This window comes from Callorhinus ursinus, unplaced genomic scaffold (genome assembly GCF_003265705.2).
Source record: "Callorhinus ursinus isolate GAN/ISIS: 27379988/994484 unplaced genomic scaffold, GSC_fseal_2.0 scaffold68, whole genome shotgun sequence".
Taxonomy (NCBI): Eukaryota; Metazoa; Chordata; class Mammalia; order Carnivora; family Otariidae; genus Callorhinus; species Callorhinus ursinus.
The window spans coordinates 925,902-938,143 of record NW_027397130.1 but is presented as its reverse complement, the minus strand read 5'-3'; the positions used below and the strand labels follow the sequence as shown (position 1 = coordinate 938,143).

The window sequence follows — 12,242 nt, the reverse complement described above, 5'->3', positions numbered from 1 at the left end:
GTCGTGCAGGGGAGGGGGTTGTGCAAGAGAAGGGGTCGTGCAGGGGAGGGGGTCCTTCCTCCAGGGGAGGGGGTCGTGCAGGGGAAGGGGTCCTTTGGTGGAAAATGCCACGGTCTTCAGCCCCCTTTCTGTGGCTGGCCCTGCCCCGTTTCTCAGGCCAGCGTCTCCTCGTTGGGCAGACCATTGTGCAGGCCTCTCCCACAGATCCACTCCAGGTGCCCTGGTGCTCTCCCCACTGTCCCCTGCCGTCCCTGCCATTTGCCAAGGGCTTGTGTTGAGGCTGAGCAGAAGCCCCACCAGCCCCATGAGGTGTGTGCCTGACGGACACGGTAGCAGGGCAGCTCAGGCATCGCCAGTCCCAGGCCGCCACTCACCTCCTCCCACCCAGCAGCCAGGCCTCAAACCTGGGCTCCTTCCCTCTCCCACAATCCAAATCCATCCCACAGCGAATCCTGGCTTCAGCTGTCTCCAGATGTGACGCTTCTCCTCGCTGGCCACCCACCCCTTACCTGGGCCCCCAGGTCAGCGCAGAGCCTGAGCACTGCTACCTCACTGGGGCCACCTTGGGGCTCATGTCACCCCTGGGGGAACAGGCCATCCATCTCCCAGCTGGTGCTCTCTTACTTTATTTTAAACAAATTGAAAAGGCAAGTCATACACTGGAGACTAACTTTGCAGAACACGGGCAGATAGGGATTGGTCTCAAGACTTGATAAAACTCCCACATCCTTCAAGGAAACTGAGTGTTAGTAAATGAGACACTAAACACAGGTGCAGAGAAACGGTGCCGAGACACGCGCTTGCTACTTTTCATCAGCTAATTACAGGCGGAAGCTTCTAGTCGTGTGGAAAGACTTGTGAAGAACAGAAATCTGAAGGCAGCACAGCGGAGGGCATGGCCTCCGTGGAAGGGCAGTGGCATCCTGCCACCCGGGACCCCGGTTGTGGTTGTCAGGAGTAGAGTCAGAAGTGCCAGCAGACAGAACTTAGCACCTGTTCTGGGTAAAAACTCAGTACGGCAGGAGGAGAAAGAACTTTAAACTGATGAAGGGTCTGTATGAGGTCGAACCATATGAAATTGCTGATATTTAACCACTTCTGACTTACAAAAATGGCAATTTTGTAGGATTCAACTTAACACCCAAGCCTACAGCAAACTTTCTAGTTGAAGATAAAATGCAAAAAGCATTTGGGGCACCCGAATGGCTCAGTCGGGGGAGTGTGTGACTCTTGATCTTGGGATTGTGAGTTTGAGCCCCACGGTGCATGTAGAGATTGCTTAAAAAAATAAAACCTTTACCAAAAAAAAAAAAAAAGAAAAAAAGCATTCTATAAATCAGGACAAAGGTGTGGATGACCCTGTTCTCTGTGGTGCATGGGAGTCCTGGCCAGGACAGCAGCACGAGACAGGACCGTGAGGGGAGGAGGCTGACCCTCACCACAGACGCTCGCCATTCGCATAGAGAACCTGGGAAAACAGCTGCCACACGTATTAGCATTAATCAGTTCTATGGAGTTGCTAGTTATAAAACATTTGATAAAAGCCAACTATGCTCCAATTGTCTGCAATAGCTAGAAAATGTAAGCTTAAAGAGATCCTCAAGATAAACAAACTGGTATAGTCATCAAACAGAATGCTGTCCAGCAATAAGAAGGGAGCTTTCAGACCACGGAAAGACGTGGAGGAAACGTAGATGCATGTTACTGGGAGCAAGGAGCCAATCTGGAAAAGGCTACATGGCCTGTGATTCCAACCCCGTGACATTCAGGGGAAACGGCAGAACGGTGAGGCAGTAAGAAGATCAGTTGGTACCAAGGATAGAACTGGAAACGGGAAAGGATGAACGGAGCACAGAGGAATTTCAGGACAGTGAAACTGCTCTGCATGAGACACGAGGGTGGACAAGCGTCATCATACATTTGTGCAAACCCGTAGAACACACAGCAGTGAGAGCGAGCCCTAACGTACGCCCCGGGCCCTGGGGGATGATCCTGGGTCCGTGCGGGCTCCTCAGTGTGACAGACACACCATCTGGTGGGACACGCTGATATGTGTGCACAAGAGACTTTCATAACAACGTTTACAGCAAAAAACAGCCAAAATGCCCACTGAGAAAAGAATGGACGAGCCAATGTTGATGTATTTATACAATGGAAAGAATATGCACAAACTAGTGTCTAGACCTGGGCTTGGCAAGCCACACCTGGCAGAGGCCAAATCCTGCCCACCTTCTTTTGTCCAGCCCATGAGCTAAAAATAGTTTTTACGTTTTTAAATAGTTGAAAAAAATCAAAAGAAGAATGTTTCATGACATGAAGTCTATATGAAATTGACCTTTCTGAGCTATCGGGTTTTCCTGGAGCACATCCGGGCCCATCTGCTCACGTACCACCTGTGGCACGGTCAGGCTCCTTGCAGAGCTCAGCTGCCACAGGGAACGGGGGGCCCTAAAGCTGTGGCCTGACGTAGCTGCTCTCCATATATCGCATCGATATATCCCAGAAGCACAATGTGGAATGAAAGCGCTCTGCAGAAAGATATATACACAAGCGGATGTGATTTATACAGATTGTTAAATATCTGAGAAGAGAAACACCAGACTCAGGAAAGTCTGAAGGGGGGATGTAGGGGTAGAACTCTCAAAGGGGTTTTGACTTTATAACATTTTGTTTATTAAGTTGGATGGTGTATATCATATTAGTCTTTGTATCTTCTTAGAAGTCTAAAAATTATAATAAAAATACATAAATTACAATATTCTGCTAAAGATCAGATGGGACGAACAACTAAGAAAATTTTGTAAAGGAAGATAAACAAGAGGAACCTTGTTCTATGTATTTGTAATATATTAAAAATATTACAAAGGTATGTTTTTTTAAGGATTTTATTTATTTATTTGAGAGAGAGGGAGAGAGAGAGACCATGAGCAAGGGGAGGGGCAGAGGGAGAAGGAGAGAGAGTCCTAAGCAGACTCCTTGCTTGATCCCACAACCTGAGATCACGACCTGAACAAAAACCATGAATCAGCTGCTTAAACGACTGAGCCCCCCAGGTGCCCTGCAAAGGTATGGTATGTATGTATGTATGTATGTATGTATGTATGTATGTATGTATGTATTTATTTATTTATTATTTATTTATTTATTTATTTATTTATTTATTCATGACAGACAGAGAGAGAGAGAGAGAGAGAGAGCAGAGGGAGAAGCAGGCTCCCAAGGAGCAGGGAGCCCGATGCGGGACTCGATCCCAGGACCCTGGGATCATGACCTGAGCCGAAGGCAGACGCTTAACCATCTGAGCCACCCAGGCGCCGCAAAGGTATGGTATTTAAAGCAGGACAGCACCAGCTGGGGAAAGGACCCTTCACTGGAGCCGTGTAGAAAATAAATACAGATCTAAATCTGAAAATGCAGAGATGCCACCCTGTGGTCTGCCAAACATGGGCCTGGCTCTTCCAAAATGTCAGCATTGTGAAGGACAAACAAGGTCAAGAAGACTCATTCTGGGGTGAAGGAGATGCCCCCACACACACCTATGCCCATGTATGCACGCACACGTGCATACCGCACATGCATATCCACACACAACTACACATGCGTATCCACACACACATAACCCCCCACGTGCATATCCACACAACCACACACGTGCATACCCACACACACACAACTCCCTGCGTGCGTATCCACACACACAACCACACATGTGCGTATCCACACACAGAACCCCCCGCGTGCGTATCCACACACACAACCACACATGTGCGTATCCACACACAGAACCCCTGCATGCGTATCCACACACACAACCACACATGTGCGTACCCCCCCACAACCCCCCGCGTGTGTATCCACACACACACAACCCCCCGCATGCGTATCCACACACACACAACCCCCTGCGTGCGTATGCATACACACAACCACACACGTGCGTATCCACATGCACACAACCCCCCGCGTGCGTATCCACACACACACAACCCCCCGTGTGCGTATGCATACACACAACCACATACGTGCGCATCCACACACACACACAACCGCCCACGTGCGTATCCACACACACACAACCCCCCACGTGCGTATCCATACACACAACCACACACGTGTATCCATACACACACCACACACGTGTGTATCCATACACACACAACCCCCCACATGCATATCCATACACACACAACCACACACACGTGTAGGCGTGCAAGTCCTGGAGGCAATGTGGGTCCTGGACTTGTGACTCACAAAATCTCAGTTTACAATATTTATTAAATTCTAGGATCATAGTCATGTTTCCTGATTTTCATAATACTGGGAGGAGTCTTTGTTTTCAGACATAAAGGGGTTCAATGTCTGCAACTTATTCTCAGCTGGTCCAGGAACAAAGTTGTCTGACTGTGTGTGTGTGTGTGTCTACCTATCATTCATCCACCTATCCACCCACTATCCATCCATCCATCCATCCACCCACCTATCCATCCATCCATCCATCCATTTATTCACCCATCCACCCACCCATCTATTGATCCATCCACCCTTCCATCCATCCACCCATCCATCCATCGCCTATCCATCCATCCATCCATCCACCTACCATTTATCCATTCACCCATTCATCTACCACCCACCCACCCGTCCATCTATCCACCTATCCATCCATCCATCCATCCACCCATCCATCCATCCACCTATCCATCCATCCATCCGTCTGTTCATCCATCCATCCATCCATCCATCCATCCATCCAACCATCCATCCATCCATCCACCCATCCAACCAACCATCCATCCATCCATCTATCAGCCATCATCTATCTATCTATCTATTTATCTAACTATAATGTGGGGGAGGCAGAGGGAGGGAAGAGAAAGAATGGCAAAGCAAATGTAGTGATCAGTTAACAACTGGTGAGTCTAGGTAAAGGGTATAGTGCTATTTTTGCAACTTTGTGTAAATCTGAAATTATTTCAAAATAAAAAATTAATTTGAAAAAGACATAAGCAAGAGTTTAGATGTTTAGCACATGATAAAAAAATCAATTCAAAATTACTGAGAAAAAGGAGGATAATTACTTATGGGTACTATGACAGTTAGTGAAACAGAACAGCTAGAAGAAACGGGTGGATATTTACCTAAGCTCAGAATAGAGAAAAAACACAGTGAAATAAATCATTAAAGTAGACTGACAGAATTCGTTACATTAAAAAAAGTTATCTGTGGATTAAGAAAACAAAGAAAGGCTAAAGGCAAATAAATGACAAGTCTGGGAAAGGTTATAATGGACAAGCAGCAGTTCATTTATAAGGAACTCTTAAAAACTAACAAGTACAAAAAACAAGTAGAAAAATTAGCAAAGCATGTGTATAAATAACCCACAAAAAAAGAAACATATATGGCCAATAAATAGATTACAGACTTTAATACCACTAAGGATACAAGAAACTTCTAAAATATGAAATTTTTTTAACCCATCATATTGGTAAAGATTTGAAAAATAAGCAGCCTGGGTGGCTCAGCTGGTTAAGCATCTGCCTTCAGCTCAGGTCATGATCCCAGGGTCCTGGGATCAAGTCCCGCATCGGGCTCCCTGCTCAGGGGGGAGCCTGCTTCTCCCTCTCCCTCTGTGTGTGTGTGCTTTCTCTCTCTCTCAAATAAATAAATAAATAAAACTCGGGTGGGTAAAGCAACAGTAAAACATACATATGATGTAATTTATAATTTTATATTTATTATTTACTTAGGTAATTTAAAAAACAAAGAAGGAGGGGTGTCTGGGTGGTTTGGTTAAGGATCTGACTTTCGGTTTCAGCTCAGGCCATGATGTCAGGGTCGGGAGACTGAGCCCCACATCGGGCTCCACACTCAGCAGGGAGTCTGTCTGAGATTCTCTCTCTTCCTCTCCCTCTGCCCCTCTCTCTCTCCCTCTCTCTCTAAAATAAATAAATAAATCTTAAAAAAAAATAGCAGGGGGCACCTGGGTGGCTCAGTTGGTGAAGTGTCTGCCTTCAGCTCAGGTCATGATCTCGGGGTCCTGAGATCGAGCCCCGCATCGGGCTCCCTGCTCCGCAGGAAGTCTGCTTCTAGCCCTCTCCCACTCCCCCTGCTTGTGTTCCCTCTCTCGCTGTGTCTCTGTCAAATAAATAAATAAAATCTAAAAAGAAAAAAAAACACAGCAGGAAACACACGGAGATGTTACTGGTAACTATGCTTGGGTGCCGAAAATTGGAGGCCTTTTCAATTGTGTTTACTGGATTTTACATTTTGGAAATGAAATACAATACTTAAGTGATTAGTAAACAGTTATTAGAAGTATATTTCTTAGATAAAGGAGTATTACCTGAGTTGCAAAATGGGGTTGCAACTGTCCCAAAGGGGCCTCAGGTGCGACACTACGGTTCTGGGCCTCAGGGGTGGGCAGGGGGTGACGAGGTGGTTTCCCTAGAAACAAGGGGAGGAAAGGATTTACTTTTTCTTTTTTTTTCCTTTTTGCTTTTTTTTAGAAGTCAGCTCTATGCCCAACGTGGGGCTTGAACTCACATCCCTGAGACCAGGAGTCACATGCTCCACCGACCGAGACAGCTGGGCTCCGAAATGGTTTGCTTTCTGTGTGCACCTCGCTTCCTGATGTCCCTGGTGCCAAACACAAACACTGCAGAAATGCAGCACGTTCCTGCCTACATCAGTCAGCCCTCTCTTGCAGTGCACGTAGGGGTGATGCCGCGAGCCGCTGTTGTGACTGCAGAGTGCAAGGTCTCTCACACACAACTCTGGACACACCTCCTCCAAGCGCTGGAAATCAACACGTTCACTAACAGACCCAAAGATATACCCTCTCTGCAGCACAGGAAAGTAAGCAGCAGAAGGTTAAGTGAATAAACTTAAAGATTCTGCTTGTAAGAGATGCTTCAGCATCCTGTCTTACTTAGAAAAGATCTAGGCAGCCAAGGAATACTCGTTTGTTAACTCAGTTTGGGTTAAGTTACCTACAAATCTTGGAAATTAATCTTTAAGCTCACATACTACAAGATACAATTACTGTTGATCTAACATTTCTCAGAATAAATCTACTTGGTTAAACACAAGCTTACTGAGGACCCCAATGAGGTTTTTGTGTGTATGAGTTATAAATAATGATATGAACTGTATTAGTACTGATATGTACTTAATTATGTACTGTATGTACTGAAACAGAAATTTTTTAAAACCTTATAATCCATTCACTTGAAGATGGTGGTGGTGACCACACTGCATGTTAACATCTGGGTAGCTACAAAATTAGTTCTGCCACCATGGACCTCCTGGGATGGGTCCTAAAGTGCTACGTGTTTTTTTCCAGGAGATAAAAGGACATGGGAAAGACAAAATTTGGAAATGAATTTTTCCTTAGGTTTTTTTTTTTAAGATTTTATTTATTTATTTGAGAGAGAGAGAGAATGAGAGATAGAAAGCACGAGAGGGAAGAGGGTCAGAGGGAGAGGCAGACTCCCCACTGAGCAGGGAAGCCCGATGTGGGACTCGATCCCGGGACCCCAGGATCACGACCTGAGCCGAAGGCAGTCGCTTAACCAACCGAGCCACCCAGGCGCCCTTTCCTTAGTTTTTAATACCTGAGCTTAAAAGCTATGGAATCCAAAGATACACAAATGGCCAACAAGCCCATGAAAAGGTGGTCAACACCATTAGTCATCAGGGAAATGCAAAATCAAAATCAAAACCACAGTGAGATACCACTTTGCACTCATTAGGATGGACGAAGAAAAAAGTAAGTGTTGCCCGGGATGTGGAGACGTCAGACCACTCGCACATTGCTGGTGGGACAGTAAAATGTTGCAGTTGCTGTGGGAAAAGTTTTACTTTGATGAAAAGAAAAAAGAGGGGGAAGAAAGAGACTAGAGAGAAAGCTCTGCGGTGAGGACCGTGTGTAAGGACCGTTTACGAGCTGTGGTCCCAGCCACTTGCGGACGACCGCGGTCTGCGAACAGACGGTCCTGCACCCGCCCCACCGTCAGGTCAGCAGTAGCCTCACCCGATGCCGCAGGCCCACAACACTCCCCTCCCTCCTCCCGTCACGTAGGCACTTCATCTCACAGCGTTGCAACAAAGGGGAGTGCGGCTCAGTGCGATGATTCTGAGAGACCCCAGTCACGGAACTTTATTTACAATATATTGCTATAATTGTTCTATTTCATTATTAGCTATTATTGTGAACCTCTTACTGCACCTAATTTATAAACGTTATCATGGGTAAGTACGTCTAGGAAAAAACAAGGTATACATAGGGTCTGGTACTGTCCATGGCTTTAGGCACCCCCTGGGGATCACGGAATGTGTAGGTACAGGCACCCCTCTGCCCACTCTGAGGCAGGATTTCCGGAGCTCCAGTCAGAAGAACGTGGACTCCTCTGACCAGAAACCAAATCAAATGGATTAAGAATCCATCACCGAGGACACTTGTAGAAGTCTGAATGCGCGACTTCCTAGGTATGGAAGGGCCCTTTCCCCTTCCTCTTGGCTGCTGTCATCTGAAACCCGAGAGGCCTCTGCTTCTGTAAACTGAAGGGAAGCATTTCTAAGCAGCAACTTCTTGTCTCCCTAAGTCTTCCAGAACTCAGAAACTTTTGTTAAAAAGCAACTCACAGGAGGCATCCCCAGAAGCGGAAGTGAGCAGCAGGCTGGCTGGTGAGGGGCTGTGAGGGGCTGTTGAAGCAAGCTGAAGATGCACGCCAGAGGCTGTGGGCTGCAGCTAAGGGATGGTATTCCAGTTACGGAACTCTCAGCAAGCAGACCTTCTGAAAGTCATGATCTTCTTCATAAAAGGCCTTGTGTAAAAAATGAACTTTTGCCCAGTCATCACCTTGAATTATCAGAAAAAAAGTTCCAGCTCAAACAAGATAAAATGAATTTTTCCACTAAAATTACAAATGGAGGAGCACCTGGGTGCCCATTTGACCAAATGGTCAAATGTCTGCCTTCAGCTCAGGTCATGATCCTGCGTCCTGGGATTGAGTCCCGCATCCGGCTCCCCGCTCAGCGGGGAGCATGCTTCTCCCTCTGCCTCTCCCCCTGCTTGTGCTCTCCCTCTCAAATAAATAAAATCTTTAAAAATAAATAAATAAATAAATAAATAAAATTACAAATGGGATTCAAGGCAGAGCAGCAGGCTCAGGGTCTTCCACTTCTTCCGAGCTCCAACCTTTCACTGGGTATTTTCAGGGGTAATGATGAGACTACTGGATGTGAAGATATTCTTAATGAGCCATCACAAAGTGAACTAATGGAAGAGCCAGACTTGGTGGTGGAATATAAGCTCGGTTTCCTATAATCTATTCTGCCGTGCAGGGAAATACAGGGGCTGCATCTTGTTTATGTTCATCTTTTTACTATAATTTGATGTACACAACATTAAAAGTACTGACCCATGACAATTTTTGCCTAAGCAGTATCTGTGATCATTTGAAATTATTTCTGTCTTTGGTTTATGGCCATGCAGCAACTGAAAGCACTAAAGGGAGATGATTTTAAAACTTCCAATTTATATGAAAACAATAGCATTCTATGTCTTTAAAAAAGTGTTGCTAATGAGTATTTGAAAACTGTCTGCAGGTTCCAATTCAGCCTATTTCCGGGGTATTCCATAAATTTAGTTTTGAATGACCATTATCAGCATTTTAGTCTGCAATCTTCATAGGTTGGTAATTGATTTCAGTGGCAACACTTTAGATTAAGTACAGAGTAAGATATTTATATTTTACCTTGTTTCAGTGGCCCATTGACACTCATAAGAATAATATTGGCTTTATTGAAGCTATTTTAAAATTGTAGCTATTCTTTGTTTCTTTCAGGTTGAAAAGTATAAGTTCAAAGGTTTTGATTTTCGTGTTGTCTTTATTTTTTTAAAGATTTTATTTATTTGACAGAAAGACAGTGAGAGAGGGAACACAAGCAGGGGGAGCAGGAGAGGGAGAAGCAGGCTTCCCGCGGAGCAGGGAGCCCGATGCGGGGCTCGATCCCAGGACCCTGGGACCATGACCTGAGCCGAAGGCAGACGCTTAACCAGACTGAGCCACCCAGGCGTCCCTGGTGTCTTTAAAGTGAAAAATTAAATAAAGCAACCAGCACATGTTGATTAAAAAAAAAAAAAGGCACAAATCACAGGCCCAAAGTGGCATCACGTAGGTCGTGTCCCAAACCAAGGCTTCATGCCTGACCAGCTGCGTTTCAAGCTCCCCCAAAAGCGCAGCTGTAACTGCTTGTTGGGACTTCTCCAATAAGCACAGAGTCTGCTGCTGGGTCCTCCCCATCCCGCAGGAAGAAGAGGTTCTCGGCCAGAGAAGACTCCAGCCCTTCCCTGTAAGGGAAGGTGATCTTGCCTTAAACAATCCCGTTCTTTTGCTAATAACTTCTTGCCCCTACCCTCCTTTCTATGAAAAGCTTCCATTTCAAACAGCTCTGAGGAGCTCCCTCCACTTGCTACATGGGATGCCGTCTGATTCATGAATCACTTAATAAAAACCAATTAGATCTACACATTTACCCGGCTGGACTTTGTTTCTTAACCCTTCTTGGTAATAGGGTCATTTATTTGCACAGGTTCCCTGAGAATCTGTGCTGCTTTTTACCAGGACTTCACTGGACACATGGATGGTGCAGCCAGAGCCCTGCCTGCTGGGCCAGAGTCAAGAATGACCCTCACGTCGTTGTAAGGACAGGTCACCAGCAGGAGCTCTGAGCTAGGAAGTTCACCTCCAGCAAGCCCGGGAGCTCAGGATATTTCTGAAACCTTGAGAAGAAAGGAATTTGCTCAGAATCATCCAGCAGATGAAATCTGGTGAGTTCTTGGCTTCCTGGCCTCAGGACACTTTTAAAGTCCAGTGTGGACTCCTGACGGAAACTTCCAGCAAAGCAAACTCAGGAAGGCGTGCTAGGTGAATTAACATTCTTGCTACACCTATGGAAATAATCAGGCCAACAGACCAGGCTTGTTAGTGATCACGAATAATCCTTCTTTGAGATTAGGTTTTATCAAAAGCAGAGAAAGGGTCAGAAGCAATGCGTGCTTCGATGGAAATGGCACTATGTGCAGCATGTCCTTGGACCCGTGGGGCCCGCCTCCCTGGGTCTGAACTACTCTGCAGCTCTGCACGCTGATGGGCGTGCACTTCGTGCCTTGCCCTCCAACTATTCACCGGTGATCCCCTCCCTCTTAGAAAAACCAGTTCACTTTCCATTTGTAATTCAGTTTCTTTGTTCTGGATAAATTTGTGTTTGGGCTTTTCCTTGGAGCTGGTTGTTAACATCTGACTGGCTCCCTCACTGTTTAATTAACAGAAGAAAATCCTAAACCTGTGCCCATTTTCATAGCTATTTGAGCCCTATTTTACCTCTTTCTGGAAACAACCCTTTTAAACACCTGATTAAAAATACCACTAGCTGTTACTGAACATCAGAAAGGACGGCACACAACCTGAACCAGGCTGAGCTGCGGCCGCCGTGGGCACTTCCCACCAAATGACAGCCCAGGAAGAGGGGAAGTGGAGCGGGGCAGAAATACAAGAGCCATGGCAAGATTTTAACACAAAAGTCATGGTTCTTGGCAGTGCAAGTTGACAAACACACATAAACTTAGAAAGAATGTTAGTAAGTATATATAATAAGGCGGCTTAACAGAACAGATTCAACACGTGTTTAAAAATAACTAAACAAACAAAAATAACAATTCTAAAACTCTCCTAAACAACTCAAATGAAATAGAAAACCTGGGGGGTGCCTGGGTGGCTCAGTCGGTTAAGCGACTGCCTTCGGCTCAGGTCATGGTCCCAGGGTCCTGGGATCGAGGCCCCACATCGGGCTCCCTGCTCAGCGGGAAGCCTGCTTCTCCCTCTCCCTCTGTCTGCTGCTCTGCCTACTTGTGCTCTCTCTCTCTCTCTCTCTGTGTTAAATAAATAAAATAAAAATCTTAAAAAAAAAAGAAATAGAAAACCTGGGTGCATAATGGCAGATTATCTGGAATACTGTTAATACTGTCCCTGAAAACCTGAGACACAGCCAAAGCAGTACTCAGGTGGAAAATTCACACCTTAAAAAAATGCAATCACTAAACAAGAAAGAATAAAGTGAATGTTAAAGAAATCAGGAAAAGAACAATCAAACCCAAGGAAAGGAATGAGCAAACACAATATGTAAACTCCTTGTAAAGACCCAGAAATCCATCCACTGGCTCCAAATAGTTACCTTTG

At 45.6% G+C, this 12,242-nt stretch overlaps 1 protein-coding gene across 13 annotated transcripts in view; it reads right to left on the bottom strand.

Annotated features, from left to right (window-relative positions):
* CCDC57 (coiled-coil domain containing 57) overlaps positions 1-12,242 on the bottom strand; it is a 93,545-nt gene that overhangs the window by 33,835 nt on the left and 47,468 nt on the right. For 7 of the 13 annotated variants that reach the window (XM_025859602.2, XM_025859596.2, XM_025859600.2 and 4 more), the window contains one exon: positions 6,344-6,444. The exons of 5 other annotated variants lie outside the window; for them this stretch is intronic. In XM_025859602.2, the coding sequence (XP_025715387.1) occupies positions 6,344-6,444 (101 nt within the window). Of the gene's footprint in view, positions 1-6,343; positions 6,445-10,112; positions 10,955-12,242 lie in introns of those variants that run through there. One more of the 13 variants, XM_025859610.2, reaches the window with a different exon arrangement.